Source organism: Piliocolobus tephrosceles, chromosome 13 (assembly GCF_002776525.5).
Source record: "Piliocolobus tephrosceles isolate RC106 chromosome 13, ASM277652v3, whole genome shotgun sequence".
Lineage (NCBI taxonomy): Eukaryota > Metazoa > Chordata > Mammalia > Primates > Cercopithecidae > Piliocolobus > Piliocolobus tephrosceles.
Window position 1 is genome coordinate 112,464,433 of NC_045446.1, and position 19,306 is coordinate 112,483,738.

General features: G+C 42.1%; 1 protein-coding gene across 1 annotated transcript in view; it reads left to right on the forward strand.

The window, feature by feature from the left end:
• The window catches only part of CRTAM (cytotoxic and regulatory T cell molecule), a 32,514-nt gene extending 14,180 nt beyond the window's left edge, over positions 1 to 18,334 (forward strand). The window contains exons 4-9 of the mRNA XM_026451049.1: positions 1,927 to 2,070; positions 3,702 to 3,863; positions 10,870 to 10,950; positions 13,011 to 13,094; positions 16,079 to 16,225; positions 16,684 to 18,334. Of these exons, the coding sequence (XP_026306834.1) occupies positions 1,927 to 2,070; positions 3,702 to 3,863; positions 10,870 to 10,950; positions 13,011 to 13,094; positions 16,079 to 16,225; positions 16,684 to 16,787 (722 nt within the window). The 3' untranslated portion in view covers positions 16,788 to 18,334. The remainder of the gene's footprint in view (positions 1 to 1,926; positions 2,071 to 3,701; positions 3,864 to 10,869; positions 10,951 to 13,010; positions 13,095 to 16,078; positions 16,226 to 16,683) is intronic.
• Positions 18,335 to 19,306: the final 972 nt, after the last annotated feature.

The window sequence follows — 19,306 nt, forward strand, 5'->3', positions numbered from 1 at the left end:
AATTTGTCTTTGACAGCAACTAAATTTTCTCTCCGGGGAACTAAAAGAAAAGAAAATTAATATCTGATGAGCTGCAACTATGTGCCAGGCACCATGTGAGGCTCTAGGGAACCAAAGATGAACTAAGCACGATCTCTGCCCATAAGGAGTTTGCGAGCCAGCTTGGGAAGCAAAACATGTATGCAAATGAAGTGGAACCTCGTGACAGCAAATCCTAAGATAGAATGAATTCAGATGTAGCTGCACTGCTTGATCTGCTCAAATCCTCTCTGCCAAACAATTCCTCTTTTCTGTAGGAGGGTGGGATTAGGAGGTGCAGATAAGAAGTGACAGCCTCCTAATTGCCTAGGACTTACTCAGTTCTACAGATGATCAACTGTGTCCAGTATGTGTCTTACTATCCTTACTCGTTTTGTCTTTCGTGGCAGAACAGATTGATTAAAAACATTGCTTTTTATTGATCTCTGAGTAACATCATCCCACATATCACACAAATGAATGTCTTAGACTTCTCTTGTGGAATGACTGCAGTGTGGTGCCTGCCATGTGGTAAAAGCATGATGGGAGAGTAGCTGGGAAGGAGTGGCTGTCAAGGGGGTTTTGAGAACCACTGTGAATCAGCTCAATGTTGTCTTTTTGTAAGGGAGCACACATCCTGGCTCGGCTGCCTGTGTGCCCTTCTGGGCTCTCATAACACCCCATGCATTCTCTGTCATTGCCCTCAACACATAACCTTTTCATGAACAGTTTAGGGGCTGAAGCTACCACCAGACTATTAGCTCCTTGAATCATATCTTTTTCATCTTCATATTGCCAACAAGTAATACATCTAATGTATATTTGGAGCTAAGAAGGGCCTTTACAAGGTCTTGATGGCAGATGGGTGGGTGAGTTAAGGAAACGGGGAAGAGAGTTCAGTTCTGGACCGAAGTGGAAGTAGAATGGGAAAGAGGAAGAAGCAAGCCTAACTAAAAAGTATTTCCAAGACAGAGGTATAAAGAAAAAGGACGAATGTGCCCTTTATAAGATAAACGCACCTTTTTTTTTTTGAGATGGAATCTCTCTCTGTTGCCCGGGCTAGAGTACAGTGGCGCGATCTCGGCTCACTGCAACCTCCCCTTCCCAGGTTCAAGCGATTCTCCTGCCTCAGCCTCCCGAGTAGCTGGGACTATAGGTGTGCGCCCAGCTAATTTTTGTATTTTTAGTAGAGATGGGGTTTCACCATGTTGATTGGCCAGGATGGTCTCGATTTCCCGACCTCGTGATCCGCCTGCCTTGGCCTCTCAAAGTGCTGGGATTACAGGCGTGAGTGAACTCGCCCGGCCTCATATATCACATTTTAAGAATTGTTGCTACATTGCTTGTTTGGGAATTTTCAGAGACTAACAACACACTGAGTAATACACATTCTGGCTTCAGCCAAAGTTGCTTTGCAAGCACATAAAAGCCCTTGAACATGACTGTACTCTGGAACAGATTAAGCTAAAAACATGGGCCGGGCACAGTGGCTTACGCTTGTAATCCCAGCACTTTGGGAGATGGAGGTGGGCAGATCACTTGAAGTCCGGAGCTCGAGACCAGCTCGGCCAACATGGAGAAATCCCGTCTCTACGAAAAATACAAAAATTAGCTGGGTGTGGTGGTAGGCGCCTGTAATCTCAGCTGCTCAGGAGGCCGAGGCAGGAGAATTGCGTGAACCTGGGAGGTGGGGGTTGCAGTGAGCTGAGATCGTGCGTGGGGACGTGCGTGGGGACGCACTCCAGCGTGAGCAACAGAGGGAGACTCTGTCTTAAAAAAAAAAAAAAAAAAGGCCCATTAATTAGAGTATACCCTACAACAATCACCTACAGATTATTAGGCTCTGTGCTATGTTGAGATATGCAGACTCATATCTAATTAAACACAGAAAAATCCATTTTCTTCTAGCAACTCCTTTCAAGCCAATCCTGGAAGCTTCAGTTATCAGAAAGCAAAACGGAGAAGAACATGTTGTACTCATGTGCTCCGCCATGAGAAGCAAGCCCCCTCCACAGATAACCTGGCTACTTGGGAATGGCGTGGAGGTCTCCGGTAAGTGGAGAAATGGTTCTCTTTGTCTTCCTTCCTGCTCAAATTTCCAGGGGAGTTTTAAATGTTTTGGCACCCTCTAGTGGCAGAAGATGCCAGAAGACCCCATTTAATATTCTATTAGTTCTTTTCCAGACAAATTATTCTTACAACCGATCAATATTGTGCCTTAATCTTGAAAGGCTAATCACAGATAATGCAAATATTTTTGTTTAAGACAGGTAAAAATCTAAAGTGAACTATAATGACTTCTTCAAATTTCACAAAAATTTCTAAAATAAGTAAATACAGAAGTATAGTATCTCAGGCTGGGTGCAGTGGCTCACACCTGTAATCCCAGCACTTTGGGAGGCCGAGGCGGACGGATCACCTGAGGTCAGGAGTTCGAGACCAGCCTGACCAACATGGAGAAACCTCGTCTCTACTAAAAATACATAATTAGCTGGGTGTGGTGGCGCATGCCTGTACTCAGCAGGCTGAGGCAAGAGAATTGCTTGAACCAAGGAGGCGGAGGTTGTGAGGTGAGCAAAAAAATCACACCATTGCACTCCAGCCTGGGCAACAAGAGCAAAATTCCATCAAAAAAAAAAAAAAAAAAAAAAAGAAGAAGAATTATAATAGCTCTGAGCATGAAATTTTTCCCAGATATAAAATTGAAAATACATTTAACATAATACGTATAACTGAAACAGATATGATCTTCCCTATATTGTATAGTACTATATTGTGTCATACCCACAAGGACAGATTAAAAATATTCTTGTAATAAAGCATCTAAAGGTTGAGCCTTTGAAACAGAATAACTAATTAATCATGATGCCTGGGTACTGTTTATAGTTTGCTTACATTTCAACAGACATTACCTTTGATATCTATGTAATGAACAATTTTTTTTTTTTTTCTTGAGATGGAGTCTCACTCTGTCTCCCAGGCTGGAGTGCCGTGGCGCGATTTCGGCTCACTGTAACCTCTGCCTCCTGGGTTGAAACGATTCTCCTACCTCAGCTTCTGGAGTAGCTGGGATTACAGGTGCCTGCCACAAAACCCAGCTAATTTTTGTAGTTTTAGTAGAGGCGGGGTTTCACCATGTTGGCCAGGCTGGTCTTGAATCCCTGATCTCAGGTGTTCCACGGCCTCCAAGAGTGCTGGGATTACAGGTGTGAGCCACTACGCCCGGCCTGTAATCAACATTCTTAGAGTTGCAAAGGACCCTTTACAGTTGAGAATACTGAGGGTCAAATGGCGTTCTAGAGAGAAAAGACCTAAACCTAGATCTGATTCCCAGTGCAGTGCCAATTCTGCTTTGTTATAAGACTTCCCCTTTAATTCACTTTATTCGTATAACCGGAATAAGGTCTTGGATCTTTGTGTTTCATAACAACATCAAGCTATCCTTCTTAAGCTTTGAATTTTTTTTATTTCCAGTAGTGAAAACTTTGTAGAAAACCGTCATCTACTCTCATTCATCTGTTTGCCTTTGTGACCAGAGCCAAGCCTATACAAGGGAACTGGCTGAGGTTAGAATGAGGTTAGAAATCTAATGTTTGCCATGAAGTCAAGGCCATTGGCCTCTAGTAGAATTAACCTCATCCAATAGCATTAAATAGCCATAACCTCTTTAAACTGCTACGTAGGTGGAACCCACCATGAATTTGAAACTGATGGGAAGAAATGTAATACTACCAGCACTCTCATAATCCACACTTATGGCAAAAATTCAACAGTGGACTGCATTATCCGGCACAGAGGCCTGCAAGGGAGAAAACTAGTAGCACCCTTCCGGTTTGAAGATTTGGGTAAGAAGAACTAATGATTCTCTTTAATAATTTTTGATTTACTTTAATATTACGCTATCAAACAAAATTAAATGCAGTGGGCAAAGTCCTTCAGAGTGAGATTACTGCCAACAAAGCTCTTCCTAATAGCAAATTCCTGTACTGATTGAAATTTCTCCAGGTGAGTGACGGAATTTCAACTATTCCAATGTTCAAAAGAACCCCAGTTAAGCAGAAAGCCTAGCAGAGCGCCATATGCAAATAGTGTTATGCTTGCTTTTTGATAATGACTTTAAATAGTTCTATTGCCGTTGTGTTTTTGGAGCAATCATATGAATCATACTACATCTTTGTACTTGACCCAGAGGAGATAATATTAGCTGAAATAAACCGAAATTGTCAATATCATTTTATGTCAATACGAAACACAGTTACATGAAGACATAATTCCTGTTTAGATTTATTTTATTCTTATAATTGCTTTGAAGATTTTAGTTTAACCATGTTAATATTCTGAATTGAACACCATTTTAAATATCCAATATTAAATGTGAAGAGGAGTTGCCTCCATTCTCAGAACCTCTATTCTATGATTCTTTCCCCAAAAGTTCAAGAAATAATTTTAAAACTGTCCACAACTCTTTGAGCCAAGAGGTATCCTTTAAGATGCATGAGTCCTGGCTGGGTGCGGTGGCTCAAGCCTGTAATCCCAGCACTTTGGGAGGCCGAGATGGGCGGATCACGAGGTCAGGAGATCGAGACCATCCTGGCGAACACGGTGAAACCCCATCTGTACTAAAAAATACAAAAAAAACTAGCCGGGCGAGGTGGCGGGTGCCTGTAGTCCCAGCTACTTGGGAAACTGAGGCAGGAGAATGGCGTAAACCCCGGAGGCGGAGCTTACAGTGAGCTGAGATCCGGCCACTGCACTCCAGCCTGGGCGACAGAGCGAGACTCCGTCTCAAAAAAAAAAAAAAAAAAAAAAACCAAAAAAGATGCATAAGTCCTGTAAGAAGTTTGCAATTAGTAGGACTCTGAATTTCATTGTTTTACAAGGTACTTTGTGTAACCAATTCCTGAAGTATAAGGATTTACTCACATTAGTGAAAGAGGAAACTGTTGCATGACAATGCATTTATTGAAAAACTCTTTTATCAAGCTGATGCTGAAAGTCAAGCTTGCTTAGGAGACCCTCGCTGTGGGAAAGCTGCCATACTGCCCTATGGGGGCTGTGGCTGTGGTTAACAGGCCCCCTCTGACTATCACATACTTTCCACGGGTCACTTTCTCACCAAACCAAAAGTAGTCATTGCAGAAGCTGCACTGTAAGACCCATGGACTCACAGACTGAGCTGCACAGTAACCTTACACAACCACCCCCGCCCCGCTGTGAGTCATCCCCACCCCACGTCCCCACCTCCAGCAGCAGAACTGAAGCACGGGGCCTGTGGGGGATGAGGCTATATCTAAAAGCTTCCTAAAGACATTCAGATTCTTCAATAGGAGAACCAACAATGTTGGAAAAAAATGCATTCTTAATTTTCAGCAATTGTTCAAGCCATCTACAAAAATTACTATGAAGGGGGAAATGGCAGTTCTCCTCCCTAATGGCTATAGCTCTACATGACTCAAAATTATAGCTAAAGATGTTTTTAATAATAGGCTAAGGCCAGGCGTGATGGCTCACGCCTGTAATCCCAGCACTTTGGGAGGCTGAGTCGGGTGGATCATCTGAGGTCAGGAGTTCGAGACCAGCCTGGCCAACATGGCGAAACCCCATCTCTACTAAAAATAAAAAAATTAGCCGGGCATGGTTGTGGGCGCCTGTAATCCCAGCTACTTGGGAGGCTGAGGCACAAGAATTGCTTGAACCCGGAAGGCGGAGTTTACAGTGAGCTAAGATCATATCACTGCACTCCAGCCTGGGCAACAGAGCGAGACTCTGTCTCCTCCTCCTCCTCCTCCTCCTCCTCCTCATCATCATCATCATCATCATAGGCTAAGACTTAATTTTTATTTGTGATCTATCTATTTGCTGTACTCACTGCCAGATCTCCAAATAGTACTCGAAGAGAAACGCCAGCATCAGCTATTGATGGCTTCCATTAGTTCACTGTTTTTTCCATTTGGCTAGCTGCTACTATATTGACATACAGATGCTACAAACATTTTGTTGACCCAATTAGGAAAAAAATATTACTAGCTGAGGATGCTTTAAAACACATTTACACATAAGAGTTCTGACCCCTTTCATTCCTATGCTCTGCACGGAAGGACCTGGGGAAAGTGAAGGTCATGCCAGCACCAGGACTAGAGTGGTCCTGAGGAAAGTAGTGCCTTCCTCTGAAAAAGCCACAGTGTGACGCTTGGAGAAAGACAGCAGAGCAACAGGAATAGATTTTTGAATAGGCTATCTTTGGTTTTTTGTTTTGTTTTCTTTTTTGAGACAGGGTCTCACTCTATCACTTAAGCTGGAGTGCAGTGGTGTGATGAAGGCTCACTGCAGCCTCAACCTTCCTGGTTCACAATCAGCCCTCCCACCTCAGCCCCCCAAGTTGCTAGGACTACAGGCACGCACCACTACATCTGGCTAATTTTTAATTTTTTGTTGAGACAGGGTCTCCCTATGTTGCTCAGGTTGGTCTCAAAACTCCTGGTCTCAAGCAATTCTCCCTCCTTGGCCTCCCAAAGTGCTGGAACTACAGGCATGAGCCACCTCACCCAAATTTCAGAATTATCATTTATTTATTTCTTTTTTGAGACGGTCTCACTCTGTTGTCCAGGCTGGAAGGCAGTGACACAATCTTGGCTTATTGTAACCTCTGCCTCCCAGGCTCAAGTTGATCCTCCTGCCTCAGCCTCCAGAGTGGCTGGGAGCACAGGCATGAGCCACCACGCCCATGCCCTGCTAATTTGCGTATTTTTTGTATATGGGGTTTCGCCATGTTACTCAGGCTGGTCTTGAATTCCTGAGCTCAAGCGATCCCCCAACCTCTGCCCCCTTTCCAAAGTGTTGGGATTACAAGCATGAACCACCACACCTGGCTCTTTTTTCTTTTCTTTTCTTTTTCTATCTTTCTTTTTTTGTTTTTGTTTTTTTTGAGACAAGGTCTCCTTCTGTAGCCCAGGCTGTAGTGCAGTGGTGCAATCACAGCTCACTGCAGCCTCTACCTCCCGAGCTTAAGTGATCTTCCCACCTCAGTCTCCTGAGTAGCTGGGACTACAGGTGCACACACCACACCTGGTTAATTTTAAAGTTTTTTATAGAGACAGAATCTCATTATGGTGCCCAGGCTGGTCTGAGCTCCTGGGCTTAAGCTATCCTCCCTCCTCAGCCACCCAAAGCACTGGGATTAGAGGCATGAGCTACTGCACCTGATTTATTTCATCTTGTTAGTATTTAAAATGAGGAATCTTGGTTTTCCATTACTTAACTGGTGATAGGATTTTTTAAATATTTGAAAAACAGTTCTCAAACTTTTGGATTTCAGGACATCTCTACACTCTTAAAAATAATTGAGAACCCCAAAGAACTTTTACTTATGTAGGTGATGTCTGTCAATATTTACCTATTAGAAATTCAAGCTGAGAAATTTAAAAAATATGTATCTGTAAATTTATTTTAAAATAATAAATCCACTACATGTTAACAGAAATGGCATATTTGTTTTATTTTATTTTTTGAGATGGAGTGAACTTATTTTTTGAGATAAGTGCAGTGGCCGGATCTCAGCTCACTGCAACTTTCGCCTCCTGGGATCCAGTGATTCTCCTGCCTCAGCCTCCTGAGTAGCTGGCATTGCAGTCACCTGCTACCACACCTGGCTAATGTTTTTGTATTTTTAGTAGAGATGGGGTTTGCCATATTGACCAGGCTGATCTTGTACTCCTGACCTCAGGTGATCCACCTGCCTTGGCCTCCCAAAGCGCTGGGATTACAGGCGTGAGCCACTGCACCTGGCCTAGAAATGACATATTTTAATGGAAAAAAAAAAGGTATATTTTGTAAACTGAAAAGATTAGTGTGAAAAATGTCATTTTTTTTACATTTTGAAAATCTCTTTAATATCTGGCTTAACGGAAAACAATTAGGTTCTTGTAACTTTTGCATTCAATCTCTTCCAAAATGTTATTTTGCTTTAAATAAAGACATAAAAATTTAATCTCACGTAAATTTATAATTGGAAAAGGGTAGAGTATTTTAATAGCTGGTTCAGATAATTGTGGATGTTCCTCTTTGATGTTACACCAAAACTCAACGAGTAGTAGTTTCTTAAAGATTAGTCACTGGGCCCATGTCAATGAACTTTTCATACTGTTGTATTAAAATCCACTGAACTGTCTTGCACTTTGAATAGAACTTTTACCCAGGCATGATTTTTTAACATTATGTGTTAGTCATTTGGAAAATACTGATTCACTAAGATCTACAGAACTTTCAAATGTTGACATATTTCAGCATCAGAATCACATTCATTAATATCACCATTGATCTCATCAGAAGTCTTTAAGCATTTGGAGGTTGTCAGGCTCACACTGGTGGATACAAGTTGCCCAAAATTCGAACTTTAAGTGTGACTATTGCAACTGAGGAAGTAATTTTTTTTTTTTTTTTTGAGATGGAGTCTTGCTCTTGTCGCTCAGACTGGAGTGCAAAGGTGCTATCTCAGCTCACTGCAATCTTCGCTTCCCATCTCAGCTCACTGCATCCTCCACCTCCCAGGTTCAAGCAATACTCCCACCTCAGTCTCCCGAGTAGCTGGGACTATAGGCACCCACCACCATGCCCAGCTAATTTTGTGTTTTAGTAGAGTCAGGTTTTACCATATTGGCCACGCTGGTCTCGAACTCCTGGCCTCAGGTGATCTGCCTGCCTTCGCCTCCCAGAGTGCTAGGATTACAGGTGTGAGCCACTGTGCCTGGCCTAAATTTTGAATGTATTTTCATTTTAATTAATTTTAATTTAAATAATCATTGGAGCTAGTGCATACCGTATTAGATAGCAGAGGTCTACAATATTCTGACCAACTAGGAAGGTAGATCATTATGTGCCAGTATCCACCTAATCAAAACAACGTTCAGTCTAAACGCAATAGTTTGCTAGCTCGTTAATTAACAGGATAAATCAAAGTAAGTGCAGAACCTAGTTTTAAATATGTGTAGCTAAAACTTGTTTTGTACATAAACGTAATTTTCTGAATTCACATAGTATATACTATGTTAGAAGATTTTAATCACTATTGATAAATTTTATTCTATATGTCCCCAGTGATGTTCTTCTTCTTTTTTAAAATTTTGAGACACGGTCTCACTCTGTCACCCAGGCTGGAGTGCAATGGTGTGATCACGTCTCATTGCAGCCTTGACCTCTCTGGGCTCAGATGATCCTCCTGAGTAGCTGGAACTACAGAGGTGCACCACCATGCCCAGCTAATTTTTTGTAGAGATGGAGTCTTGCCATGTTGCCCAGGTTGGTCTCAAACTCCCGGGCTTAAGCAGTCTGCCTGTCTCGGCCTCCCACAGTACTGGGATTACAGGCATGAGCCACTGTGCCCGGCCCCATATTCTTCTTGTTCCCAGTACTTCTATTTGACTAGTATTCCCTCTTTTCCCTCTTTTCATTGCCAGCAGCTCTCCTCTTTCTTCAATTTTCTCTGGCACCTGTGTGGTCAGAGTTCATTTTAGCCTTATAGTCTATACTACTAACTCTATAACGTTTCCTTAGTAATTCTTTCTTTCTTTCCTCAGAGCCGTTACACACAATTCAGGTATTTTTATATTTTTCATACATTTTAAATGTTTGATCAACCAGATACATTTTCAAAACCATGGAAAATTATTTGATTAAATAAACACCAGGAAGCACTCACAAATTTTATAAAAAAAATGAACCACCTGTGACGTGTGAGTGTATATATATATACATACACACACACATATACATATACGTATACATGTGTGTATGTGTGTGTGTGTATATATATATTATATATTATTATTTTTTTTTTTTTTTGAGAGGGAGTCTCCTTGCTCTGTCACCCAGGCTGGAGTGCAGTGGTGCGATCTCGGCTCACTGCAACCTCTGCCTCCCAGGTTCAAGCAATTCTCTTGTCTCAGCCTCCCAAGTAGCTGGGATTACAAACACACACACACCACCATGCCCGGCTAGTTTTTTGTATTTTTAGTAGAGATGGGGTTTCACCATGTTGACCAGGCTGGTCTTGAACTCCTGATTTCAGGCGATCCACCCGCCTCAGCCTACCAAAGTGCTGAGATTACAGGTGTGAGCCACTGCGCCTGGCCGGACATATCAGTATTAGTATTTGTAAAATGACAGGCATAGTTGTTACATGCTTCCCGGATGTGGGTCTGTTCAATGACTGGTAAAACCTATACTAAGCTGACCCTCTGGAAACATTCCTAAGCATTGATTAATATTATACAATAACATGTAGCATTGTGCTTAATAAATAGCTAGGCATTGTACTAAACATGTTATATAAATGAACTTACTAATTCTCACGAAACACTCGAAGAGGTAAATGCTGTCAGTATCTCCATTTTACAGATAAGAAAAAAAAAGTGTTAGAGAGATCTGGTATCTTGTCCAGCTCATTCAGGAGCAAGTAAATAGCAGCACTGGAATTCAGCCCAGTCTGAGGCTGATTCCAAAGCCATCTAACTAATAGATAGATAGATAGGTGGATGGGTAGATAAACAGAAAGAGGGATTGATCGATGGAATAGAAGGACACAGATAAAAATAGTGAATACCCTTTGCCTAGCACTGCCACCACACAGAGGTCCAGCATGCTGTGCTTTAAACCAGGCAGGTGAGCAGATGGACACTCAGTGGGATACAGATTCAAAAACCAGAGCAGGAGCCGCAGAACACACAGTTCTGGGGTTTCTGCACAACCTCTACAAGCAGGTAGCCGCCAAATATATTCTCCAATCTCTTTTACTGAGCACAATGTGGGTAAAACTGCTCTCCATAGTAGCAGAATTTTGTTTTTCCCCTTTCTTAGTTACTGATGAAGAGACAGCTTCAGATGCTCTGGAGAGAAACTCTGTATCCTCTCAAGACCCACAGCAGCCCACCAGTACTGGTAAGTGTCAAAATCATAAAAACTTGTTTTAAAAAATCGTGCCTCCTTGGGAAGGTCATTTTTCTCATTCTAAGTTTTGAGAATACTTTTTGTTTTAATTTTTACTAAGACCATACAGGCCCCCTCCAGCTGGCTCCAGCTTTGTAGCATCCTAGAGTAGAACCGCATCAAGCATTGGAATACTTAGTGGGATGGGCTTCAGGGTGACATAAAGCCTTGCAAGTTCAGTTCTAGTTTGCTTGAGATAGAGATGTACACATATACACACACACATTCACGACTGTGACATTTGAATTTCCTCTGCAGTAAAGGACAAGGTTGAATTCATTTATACGGAGACTCATTTCTTTGTTTTCCCATCTAAAGCACACCAAACACCAAACACAGACTTGGTATCAACAAAGAGAAAAGAAACAGAAGCTGGAGATTTGGTGTTGTCATTGAATAACAAAATCACCTTTGAAGGCACATCAATTACTTGATTGTCAATAACTCAGGTCATTTTTGATTATGGGATTGAACTACAAATGCAGAATACTTTAGAATGCCTGGATTATAATTCCAGTTTTTTAGACAGTGAACTCACTAGAAGTTGACTCAGAGCAATGATCATATATCTGATTTAACTTTGTAGTTTACCTAGCATAGTATGCAGCAATAGCAGCTGCTCAGAAAATGAATTACAAGTGAAAAGAAAGGAAGGAAGGAAGGAAGGAAGGAAGGAAGGAAGGAAGGAAGGAAGGAAGGAAGGAAGGAAGGAAAGAAAGAAAGAAAATGGTTATGGTGCTTTGAGCAAGACTATTAGCCTCATCCAGAAAGGCATAAATTCCTACATATTCTCTTTCCATTTCATGTAGTGTGTCAATAAGAATTTCATTTGGTGGAATAAGAGCTTTCAGATCATTATCATGTTCATAGTTCTGAGTATCAGATCACATTTTTAAAAATGTGTATCCTAAATAATATTTAAAAGTAAATGTTTGGGACTTCTAAACACTGATAAATACAACATGTACCATACAATTTTTTGAAGGACAATGGAAATTGAAAATATTATGAAGTGAAACAGCCACATCACTTGCTTTAATAATCCAATATTTGTAAACGTGTTTAGAATCTAGTAACTTTTAATGGCTTGCATCATTACTGAACAACTCAATTTTCTGCTCTCTTTTTCATATATAAGACTTTAAAACTATGGTTTCTAAAATTCCTTCCGGCTTTCCATTTCTACGATTTTATTACCTTTAATACCCATTTTCAATAGAATGGGAGGCTTCATTCCCCTCAGGGTCCACATAGTGGCGCTGTGCAATGGACTAAAAGGCAAGAAACTGCAGAGGGAAAAAAGGAAATTGGAAACATAAGCAGTAAGATCTGAAAAAAACAAAAACAAAAACAAAAAACCCACAGTGTCTTATTTTTTATAATTTATCTTACCTAGAAAAAAAAATCATATTACATCTCACTTCTAATGGGGAGGCAAGCAGAGGTTTGAATGGTAACTGAAGCTATATTTAACATAAAAATCATTGCTTTCTGCATTTCAGGCAGTAGGTTTTTTATAATTAAAGCTTGGAATGCCATTCCTCGGTGTTGAGTTGTTATCTTGAAGCATCCTAAAGACCTTCTCCCTAATAGGCCTGATTCAGGATGGAAGTATGAAATAATGGTTTACATGCTGGGTTTTAGAGTTAGGTAAAACAGAGTTTATGTATTGGCTTTGCCACTTACTTGCTACAGGACTTTAGGTACTTTACATAACTGCTCTAAATCTCCGTTTTCTCAGACCTGTGGTGAGAAATAATATATACCAAGTGCTCCGTTCAAGGCCGGGCACAGAGTAAGTGTTCAAAACATTTACCTTAAAAAAACAAGGCAAAGTGAGCCCAGTCATTTGCAGATACGTTTACCAGAAATCCATAGTTCAAAAATGATCTCAGTGCTGTTTTTTAATTTGACTTTCCAAGCTGCTCTGGGAAGACTTATGTAACTACAGTTGTATATAGTCACATGCATATAATGTATGCATAGCTCATGTTTTCTTTCTTTCACTTTAGTGTCGGTAATGGAAGATTCTAGTACGTTGGAAATTGATACAGAAGAGAAAGAACAAACCACTCAAGATCCTGACTTGACCACCGGTAAGTGTCACCCACTGCATTTAGAATAAACACTCGACATTTTAACCTCTTAATCGATAAATTCAATGGCCTTTGTCAATCCTCCTTTTTCTTGACCTTTCTGCCCTTTAGGACATGATTGGTTAATCACGCCCTTGTCCCTCCTTGATTTAGTTACCTCTTGGCTTCTCAAAATACTTTTTCTGGTTCTGTTATCTGTTGCTAACCACTGCTTCCCTGTATCCATCAATTAACTTCTTAAATTGAGAAGAGAAAAAAACCTCTTCTGACTTCTTAAATGTGTATATACTTCTGATTTTACTTCTCCATCTTTTGTTCTTCCTGTTTTTTTTCTTTTTTTTTTTTTTGAGACGGAGTCTTGCTCTGTCGCCCAGGCTAGAGTGCAGTGGCCGGATCTCAGCTCACCGCAACCTCTGCCTCCTGGGTCCACGCCATTCTCCCGCCTCAGCCTCCCGAGTGGCTGGGACCACAGGCGCCCACCACCTCGCCCGGCTAATTTTTTGTATTTTTAGTAGAGACGGGGTTTCACCGTGTTAGCCAGGAGGGTCTCGATCTCCTGACCTCGTGATCCGCCCGTCTCGGCCTCCCACAGTGCTGGGATTACAGGCTTGAGCCACCGCGCCCGGCCTTTCTTTTTTCTTTCTTTTTTTTTTTTTTTTGAGACTGAGTTTCGCTCTTGTTGCCCAAGCTGGAGTGTAGTGGTGTGATCTTGGCTCATGGCAACCTCCACCTCCTGGGTTCAAGTGATTCTCCTGCCTTAGCCTCCTGAGTAGCTGAGATTACAGGGTGCGCCACCACCCCGGCTAATTTTGTATTTTTAGTAGAGATGGGATTTCTCCATGTTGGCCAGGCTGGTCTTGAACTCCTGACCTCAGGTGATCCCCCCGCCTCGGCCTTCCAAAGTGCTGGGATTACAGGCGTGAGCCACCGCGCCCGGTCGTTCTTCCCTTATTTCTTAAAGAGTTTACTCATTCCCAAGATGGTTCCTGTTGCCACTAGCAAAAGATTTCTCTCTTTTTCTTTTCTGGTTTTGTTTTGTTTTTAGAGACAGGGTCTCTCTCTGTCGCCCAGGCCAGGGTGCAGGGGCACGATCATGCTCCCTGCAGACTTGAACTCCTGGGCTCAAGAGATCTCCTACCTTCACCTCCCAAGTAGCTGGGATGACAGGCGTGAGCCACTGTACCCGGCCAGCAAAATATTTCTATACCTATATTTTCAGAACATCCTTCTCAGCGTTAGTCCCAATTGTTTTCCATATTCTATATATCTGTAGCTGAATTTTCTGCGATTTCCTCAAACTCAACATTGCTAAATACCAAACAACACCTTCTCCCACAAAATCAGCTTGTCCAAAGCATCACACAGGCCCCAAACCTTAGTGTCATCTATCACTCCTGTGCATGTGTACAAATATATATATGTGTATATGTATATGTATATGCATATGCACACACGTGTATAAAATCGGTCAATTTCCAAGAACTTTTGAGTCTTCTCTTTCAGGTATTCTGTCCATTGTCACTGTTAACGTCCCAATCCAGGCTCTCATCATCTCCTGTGTGGAGTATTATAACTTCGGTTTCTCCTTCTCTGGTTCACTTTTAGCACCCTATCATCAAAATATCTCTTTACACTCTGCATACCTGTGTTCTAAAACCCTTTACGGCTTCCTGAAGTCTACAGCACAGAGCATGAGGCTCAAACACCTCATTAGGTGCCATCTAGTACCTACTTCCGCAGTCTCATATCTACAGAGTCCCTACGAGATATATATTTTTCTCTGAAAACATCATCCCTTTTCAATTGCCCTGCTCTTGTTTATCCTCCCTGCCCCTGGTGGAAGAGGAGACCTCCTGTCACCTCTCCTTACTCCCCCTTCAACGTCAATATCACTGAAACTTTTTTGACCAACTCACTCCTCAGAGACCATTCTTGCCTCTGAACCCCTGAACACACTATGATATAAATACATATGGATCCAGAATTTGACATATCTTACTTTTGTTTGTTTTTACTAATTTGTTTATGTATAGAGAAGTAATACCCAAAGCATATGAACTGTGCCTCCTGCAGGTCCAAGCGCAATGTTCTACAGGCAGCTGGCACTCCTTAATTATTTGTTGGTTGAGATAAGGTGACCAGGACATTTAGCAAAGCTATATCCTATAGAATCAGAATTCTAGGTTTAGAAAGCTTTTTTTTTAAGAGACAAGTCTCACTCTGTCTCCCAGGTTGGAGTGCAGTTTCACAGTCATAGTTCACTGTAACCTTAAACTTCTGGACTCAAGTGATCCTCTGCCTCAGTCTCCCAAGTGGCTAGGACTACAGGTGTGCACCACGGCTCCTGGCAAATTTTTATTATTATTATTTTTGTAGAGACTAAGTCTTGCTATGTTGCCCAGGCTGGTTTCAAACTCCTGGCCTCAAACAACCCTCCCATCTCAGCCTCCCAAAGTGCTGGGATTACAGGCATAAGCCACTGCACCTGGCTAGAAATATTTTTAAGAGCTCATCTGATTTAGCCCAAATGCCTTCCTGTAGGGCCACATTTAACCTAATGAAGATAAATAAATTTTCATTTTATTTGGATAGTTTTTTAAACTCCTTAACAATCCCTCTTGCTACTTAACTGTATTTTGCTAAAAATCATTCCTACAACTAATTTGAATCCCCTGAGTATAATTTAAGTTGATTTTCTCATATGCTTTCTCTAGAAATAAAAAATAACTAGCCCAATAGCTATGTAACTTAAAAAATCTTTTCAAATCATCACACATAATTGCCTTGTTTATTGTATGCCTGTTTGCTTGTTTTCAGAGAATGAACAGTGTAAGTCTCTTTACCTTCACGGGTAAGCTCTTTCTCATCTCTTCATCTGAGCTGTTTATTAGCTTATATCACATTGTAGAAGTATTGTTATGTATTCTCCAGTGACAAAAAAAAAACCCCAAAGTATATAAACTCCTTTTTCACTTTCCATATAGACGCAAATCCTCAGTATTTAGGATTGGCAAGGAAGAAAAGTGGCATCCTGCTGCTCACGCTGGTGTCCTTCCTCATCTTCATACTCTTCATCATAGTCCAGCTCTTCATCATGAAGCTGCGGAAGGCACATGTCATATGGAAAAAAGGTCAGTGGGCAGGGAACCTGACGGGGGCTATAAGACGCCAGGACAAATGGCTAAAAAAAGGGAAATTCTGTCTATTAAAGCTTTCTGTCAGACACTACATAATCTATTTGACAGTGCTGTCACTCAGATAAGCAATTGTTTGTTTTCTAGTAAACTCAGGTGCGAATCTCCAGGGACTATAATCTAAGAGTGCATAACCAATAGAAACTAGCATAGCTCCAGAAACTGGCATTCAATGATAGACACTTCTATTCACAGAAGGATACAAATCCCAGGACTGCCTAGCACAGTGCCTACAGGAATCAAAAAACTATGTGTTGAATTAATGAGGGTATGAGTTATGGGAGGGGCATGGTAAGTCTACTATTGCACAGTAACAGGGGTATTATCTTATTCAAACATACATTTCTACATGTCCGTGGCATCAGAAATTAGTCACTTGATTTTCTTTCTTGTAGAAAACGAAGTTTCAGAACACACACTAGAAAGTTACAGATCAAGGTCAAATAATGAAGAAACATCATCTCAAGAGAAAAATGGCCGATGTAAGTCAACTGTATGACCTGAGATCTGAATAATGAGGTTCATTAATGTATTAGTCAGAGTTCTCTCTCTCTATATATATATGGGGGGGATTTATTAGGGGAATTGGCTCATGAGATTATGGAGTCTGACGAGTCCCTGGACAGGAGGTCTGCAAACTGGAGATCCTGGGATGCTGGTAGCCTGGCTCAGTCCAAGTTCAAAGGCCCGAGAACTCAGGGGACCACTGGTAAGTCCTAAAATCCAAAGGCCAGGGAGTCTAGAGTTCTGCTGCCAGGAGAGGAGGGAGTGTATTCCAGCTCCAGCAGACAGATCAACACATTTGCCTTCTTTCTGATTTTGTTCTTTCCGGGCCCCCAGTGAATTGGATGGTGCCCACCCACATCAAGGGCAAATCTCGATGCCCACCTACTCCACCAGACTCACACACTAATCTCCTCTAGAAACAACCTCATAGACAAACCCAAAAATAATGCTTTACCAGATTTGAGGTACTTCTTAATCCACCCAACTTAACACTTAAAATTAACCATCATAATTAATTAGTCACCATTAAAAAGGAGAAGAATAAAATTTGACTTTTTTAGCCCCAGAAAGTCTCCTAAATCACCTTATAGAACTTAAGGAAACTCATCTGCAAAAAATAAATAGTAGCAGTCAAGTTCATGTAGCAGAAGGTGACTTCCTTTTGGGAGGCCATCCTTGACTCTGACGTCACACACAAGGATACCCCAAGACCGCCAGAGGATTCTATGACACCTTTGTCATAGAAGCACTTCTTCCTCCATATTGTAATTTTTGGTGTTTTTATATAGCTACAATACTCCTTTAGGTGGTAAGTAATCAGATTTACTCTGTATCCTCAGATTCTAGCACAGGGTAGTTGATACATTTGTTTTAAATGAGTGACTATAGGCTTAATTAATTCAAGAAGGCATGTTTCAGGTCCTTTCGATGACTTCATTGCAATTCCCCAGACAAAATATGTAAAGAAAATGAAGAGAATCGGGATGGGAAGGAGACTGTGTATGGGAAGTGGAGGTTGGGGGTTGTATTCTTGATAAAGATCTGGAAGGCAGAAGCTAGGACAATAGAAAAGCAAGAATATTCCACCTTCCAACCCTTTTATTTCCTCCATGCAAACTAACTTATTCTACCTGCCAGGAGCTGCAAGAAATACAGCGAGCTTTGCCGCTCTATTCTACTGGTTTTACTGAGGTTTTTGTAGGAGGCTTGTCTTATATAACACCTCTGCCACTTCAGGTATTGACCTACTAGAGTGTGAACTGCAAAGACCGAATAATAGATGTACTAGCTGGGGGAGGAACACAAGCGAATTGACTGTGTGAACACTGAGGGTGGGAGGGGAAAATGTGTGTAAACAACATCCAAGTCAATTGTGTTGCAACACCTGTTTTTAAATACCAGTCATCACATACTCACCTGGCAGACAGAAAAATGATGTTAATATCACGTGTGAGTTGGCTTGCTCCCTGTGCTGTTTTTCCTAGGCAAGAGGAACCAAAACAGTGGGAGTAGAATTATGTCTATTAGCTGGAAAAATGGAAGCCCTTCCAGTTCAACTTTTAAAACAATTTTTTTGTTTGTTTTGGTTTTTTTGTTTTTTGTTTTTTGAGACGGAGTCTCGCTCTGTCGCCCAGGCTGGAGTGCAGTGGCCGGATCTCAGCTCACTGCAAGCTCCGCCTCCCGGGTTCACGCCATTCTCCTGCCTCAGCCTCCCGAGTAGCTGGGACAATAGGCGCCCGCCACTTCGCCCGGCTAGTTTTTTTTCGTATTTTTTAGTAGAGACGGGGTTTCACCGTGTTCGCCAGGATGGTCTTGATCTCCTGACCTCATGATCCGCCCATCTCGGCCTCCCAAAGTGCTCACTCTGTTGCCCAGGCTGGAGCACCGTGGTGCCATCATAGGTCACTGCAGCCTCGACCTTTCAGGCTCAATCAGTCCTCCTACCTCAGCCTCCCTAGTAGCTGGGACTACAGGCATGCACCACCACGCCCTGTTAATTTTTGCAATTTTAGTAGAGACGGGGTTTCACCATGTTGCCCAGGCTAGTCTTGAACTCCTGGACTCAAGTGATCCACCCACTTTGGCCTCCCAAAGTGCTGGGATTACAGGTCTGAGCCACCATGCCCAGCCCACTTTAAGAAAATTGAGGCCGGGCGCGGTGGCTCAAGCCTGTAATCCCAGCACTTTGGGAGGCCGAGACGGGCGGATCACGAGGTCAGGAGATCGAGACCATCCTGGCTAACATGGTGAAACCCCGTCTCTAGTAAAAATACAAAAAACTAGCCGGGCGAGGTGGCGGGCGCCTGTAGTCCCAGCTACTCCGGAGGCTGAGGCAGGAGAATGGCGTAAATCCGGGAGGCGGAGCTTGCAATGAGCTGAGATCTGGCCACTGCACTCCAGCCTGGGCGACGGAGCAAGACTCCGTCAAAGAAAGAAAAGAAAAGAAAAGAAAAGAAAAGAAAAAAAGGGAAGGGAAGGGAAGGGAAGGGAAGGGAAGGGAAGGGAAGGGAA